The following is a 5,145-nucleotide window of genomic DNA, read 5'->3' on the forward strand; positions in this document are numbered from 1 at the left end:
TGCTTCAGCCTTATCCACCAATGTTGTAACCAATATCAATTTCCTTCCACCTGATGTCAAGCTTTAGATAAATTTTCCTTTTCTTACCATTACAGTAAGAGAGAGGAGTCACAGTTGCAGCAATTGTAACTTGGTTTGTTATACAATATTTCCAGAGTCTTGTGCAACGTAAGCTTTCCCTTCATTTTCATATAATTTTAAACTACCTACCATTTGCATTAAGATGCATGGTTTCCAGTGGTCCGATAAATGCGTATCGCATTCCCAGTCCATCAGACATCACAAGGTCTAGATCAGTAGGAGATATTATTCCTTCCTAGGTAGCAAAAGTAGAACAGAAAGGAAGATTTGTCAGTGTCTGGTTTTAATGCAAAAGTGCCTGCTCTTTCACTGTAATGAAAAAATTAAAGAAGTAATAAAAAATAAGGCTAGAACTAGCAGTTAGCTTGCAAACAGAAACACAACTGTTTGCCAGAAATATCTATTATGCAAGCCTTTATCAATCAGTATAAACACCCTTCCACATTTCTAAGATTGCTATACTTCATAATTCAAATACACTTTGATGCATTTTGACAGTATTTTATTTTTAAACTTATAAATTAATACTCTTTTTCATACAATATGTACTATTTGTACACACTAGTTTGCCTGATGCTTATTACTTACAATAACTCATGTACTAAAACTAAATTGAGCTGTTTATGTTAACCAATATACTTTTTTCTCAGAAACTGAGAACTGGAGAACACAGAGGAAATGTGACACTCTTAACAGCACATGACCAAAAGAGATCTAGATCAAATCCAGCCCTTTACATACAGGAGTTTTGGCTAAATCTTACACCTTCCCTTTATATCGTCTTAGTTCTGGGACAGAGGCACAATTGGCAGAACAGGGGTGCAGCAGTGGGTACTACACCTGAGGCCACTTGCAAAGAAGGCTGGGACCAAACACGCAGGCAATGCAGCTGCCACTCCCTCCCACAAAACTCACAGAACATTCAACCTACCCAGCCTCAACCTGCCCAGGTTCTCAAGTTCATTGGCAGCTTCACATCTCAGAGCTGGCAGGATATGGAGCATGCAAAATGAAGCATTTCTTCTGCTAAAAGCTGAGCACTGCTCTCCCACCCACACAGTAGCATTTACAAGAAAGCCAGTGCTCCCATCAGGTTAGGGCAAGCTCATGAAGGCTTGTAAAAAAAAAAAAAAAGAGTTACAGTTCATTACCTTAAAAAGATTTACTTGAGAAGAATAATATTTATTATACGAGTTGTTTTCTACCTACCAGAAAGGTAGGAATTAACTACAACCTGTTCTAACCAATTCCATCAATAAAATTTGGTTTCAAGAACTCATCTTCTTTATTCCCAGAGACATAAGAACACTTCCTTCTGGTTAAGAAGGGGGAAGAGATGCTGAACAGCTTCTAACTTGTCTTCCCACCCTACTCTTAGGTGCTCTCCTCACTCTGCCTCTTTCTCCACAAGCCCTTCTGAGCTGCAGAATACAAGTAGATGTACTCATCTGCTTGGCCAAAGACACATCTTTTTCTGTTGAATTTCCCTCTCACAGGGCCCTGTCTGAATGCTCCTTCATATCACACTGTGATCAGCTAGAGTTACGGGCATGCAGGACAGCTCTTCCCACCTGCTGTAGACATTGACATCTGAGCTAGACATCTAGACTCTCTTTATAATCACTAGGGAGAAAAGGGAAATCAGCATCCTAAAGCAGGCATCTAGAATAGGTAAGATGAGTTGCAGCCTAAAAAGGCCTAATTCTCCTCACTGAATGAAAGATGAATAAGGAGCTTGGATGTCAATGATCTACATTGTAGAAATCCCAGCTTAAGTGAGCTGAAACCCATCCACAGTGTCTTCCTGTGTTCATCAACTACATCATCTACTGTTACTTTAAAAGAAAGTTATAGGCCAAGGACCAACAAAACTTCTACAGCTGGCCACAGACACCAGGTTTCATCATCTGAAGCTTAAACAGAGCCTTTTATAAGACTCAGCCTCGAGTCTCAATCTGTCAGTAGGCACTGCTCCTATCAAAAATAGGAGCCTGTGTGAATCCCTGTTGCAGGTGGTTTCTGAACTCTATCTTGAAAAGGAAACAATAACATAATTATTAAGATCTACCCACCATATATGGAACATGTAACTCTGGTAACAATTTAATTAGACATAAAATGGCAGGGATAAAGAAACATTATTTTCTTTGACTTAAACGTATGGTATAGGTACAGCAAAGTAACTCATCTAGATGGAGACAGGAAGGTCTGCACAAAGACAGGACAAAATGAAAACCTCAGACAGCATTCAGATTACAGACCAGCATCAGTGTAACTAACACAGGCACCACAGGTTCCATGGAAGTTTTTTCCCCTGACACGGCAACACAACTTCTCTGAACGACATCAGCAAAGCCAACAAAAGCACTCTTCTGTTGGGAGTGCTTCATCCAAACAATGAGTTATGCTGGTAAAGCTGTGCTTGATGAGTGATTTTTTTTTTCCTGGTTGACATGGATTTGTGGACAAAAGATTAACCACAAGTTCCAGACACGCATTTGAACCACAGCAGCAGTTAAAAAACTGTAAACATAACATTAAAGAGTTAATAGGCTCTTGAAAGACTACTGAATCATTCAAAATTAGTTTTCAAATTAAAAATTGTTTTATTTCTTTTGATACCATAGTTCTCAGCTTCAGTACTGATTATTTGAAGACCAGGTGTCCTCAGAATCATCAGATGAATGCTTTGCTCTTGGCCTTTTAACTACAGGTGCTAAAAGGCTAAAATTGCTGCTATGAGAAGGAAAACATAACAGATCCCTCGAGTTCAGGGATATATTATTCTATACACAAGCTCAGTTTCTCCTTGTCACACAGAACCTCTTAAAGAAAAACCTTTTACATTTTCTCTTCAGAAATTAAAAACACATCAACGAGAAACAAGTTAGACCATCCTCCCCTAGGGAATAACCCTACTCCCACTTATGTTAAGGAGATCATAAGCTGGTGGAATGATTCAGCGGGGTGGGTGTAAGGTCAGCAAGGTGCCTTCCACAAGGATCAGTGTTTATGCTAAGAAGTAAACAAGAAAGAGTTCCAACCCAGTTTCATTAACTCTAGGTATGAAACAATCTTCCCAAGGGTATTTTTCATCCTCTTCATCCTGGGTAACCCTTCTTGTAAGCCTTCCCCTTGAGCACTTGTCAGATGGAAAAGGAAGCGTGTTAAAGTTCAGCAGAAGCTTTCACAGCTACAGAATTAAGATCTTAATTTAACATAAATTCCGCCAAAATCCTCTGTGACCCCAATGGCCAGTCAAACTTCAAGATCTAGACTAGCTCAGAATCCTCCAAACTTCTTATGACACCATTTATATACCATAATCTCATCTTCCTGCAGGTTTTAATCTCCTGTGATGCCACAGTATTGTCTTAATGCTCCTCTGGTATTTCATTAGTGCTTCTCACTATGCAGGGACCCTTTTCTCCCTTCCAAAAACCTGTGGCAGTTCTGCAGTCTCCACCTTTAGGCTCTGACCCAACCTGCTTGGTTTTAATCAAGTCTCTGCATCTGTGAATCACACCCACATCACAACTTCTGTCATCAACTTAGTTTGTAATCGTATTAAATGTGACATGACCAAAAAAACAGTATTACTTCTTCTCATACTACCAATTCATCATGTTCTCCTACTCACTCCAGTCTGTCTATAGAGGTATTTTGGACTCCACTCCTTCCCGGACCACATAATTTCTGTCTCCAAATTTGCCACTTTATCTTCTGTATCCCCCAAATCCAGTATTTTTTTCTGATTGCCACTAATATATGCATTCTCTCTCAGCAACACTTGCTACACCCTTATCTTCACTATCAATTCAATCAAGTTCCTTCCATCCACACCCTGATGAGATCTTTTTCCAGTCCTGTCATTTTAAGCATATGACTCTTCTCCTAGATCCCTCTACCAGCTCCATCTTTTTCCATTTCATCATGTTTAAGAAACTTGTTGTCCTACACACTTACACCTCCTTACTTTGCTGGCCTTTATTTTCCCTCTTCCATGCACCCTCACTCACCTCACTCTGTAAGAAACACTTGGTATCAAAACTATTTACTGTTTTTCTTCCTAGCTCCTTAAACTTCCTTTTCTGATATCCCCCTTTTATGGGGCACTGTAACTAGATGTTTAACTTTCTGCCTGATCTTTGATCTTTTGGAAAGGTCCTCTGGATAACGACATAATATAATTACTAATATTAAGGAATTTGGAATTAAGAAAGTCCAGCATTTAAGGACTGCCAAGCTGCTCACTTGAGAAGGGAGAGGTACATAAATTAGGGACTGAAGCCAATGCACCTGACTGATGTGAAAACAAATTAAAATGGACACACAGCCAAACCATGACTGTTTCTTTTCCAGAAGATTAACAAAAATGGCAGGACTGCCCGTTCTTCTTGTCTTTTACAGTGACTATAACCTAGAAAAAAAACTCACTTTCAAAGGAAAAAGAATACATTAAGACAGTATCAAAAGCTTATACAGAGGAAAATACAGGCTCTTAAAACACTTATACAATCCATCAAGCAAAACAGTTTTAAGGTGTTCTTAAAAGCATCTGAAACTCCTAAAGTAGATTGGGGCTGAAAAACTGCCATGTTCTCCTCACTGTCTCTGCTGCTGTATTTTATAGAACCATAGAATGGTTTCAGTTGGAAGCAACCTTAAAGATCTTCTAGTTCCAACCCCCCTGCCATCAGCAGGGACACCTTCCACTAGACCAGGTTGCTCAAAGCCTCATCCAGCCTGGCCTTAAACACTTCCAGGGAAGAAAGGACATCCACAACTTCTGTGGATAACCCAATCCAGTGTCTCATGAACCTCACAGTAAAAAATTTCTTCCTAGTATCTAATCTAAATCTACCCTCAGTTTAAAACTGTTATCCCTCATCCCATCACTAACTGCCCTTATAAAAAGTCCCTCCCCAGCTTTCTTGTAGCCCCTTCAGGTATTGGAAGGCCGCTATAAGGTCTCCTCAGAGCCTTCTCTTCTCTGGGCTGAACAACCCCAACTCTCTCAGCCTGTCCTTGTAGGAGAGGTGCTCCAGCCCTCAGATCATCCTC

General features: G+C 39.9%; 1 protein-coding gene across 1 annotated transcript in view; it reads right to left on the reverse strand.

The window, feature by feature from the left end:
• Positions 1 to 210: 210 nt before the first annotated feature.
• Positions 211 to 5,145, reverse strand: part of CRYL1 (crystallin lambda 1) — a gene marked incomplete at both ends in the record, with an annotated part of 41,980 nt that continues 37,045 nt past the window's right edge. Inside the window, one exon of the mRNA XM_010166247.1 lies at positions 211 to 316. Coding sequence (XP_010164549.1) covers positions 211 to 316 — 106 coding nt within the window. The remainder of the gene's footprint in view (positions 317 to 5,145) is intronic.

This window comes from Antrostomus carolinensis, unplaced genomic scaffold (assembly GCF_000700745.2).
Source record: "Antrostomus carolinensis isolate BGI_N321 unplaced genomic scaffold, ASM70074v2 scaffold4934, whole genome shotgun sequence".
NCBI lineage: Eukaryota > Metazoa > Chordata > Aves > Caprimulgiformes > Caprimulgidae > Antrostomus > Antrostomus carolinensis.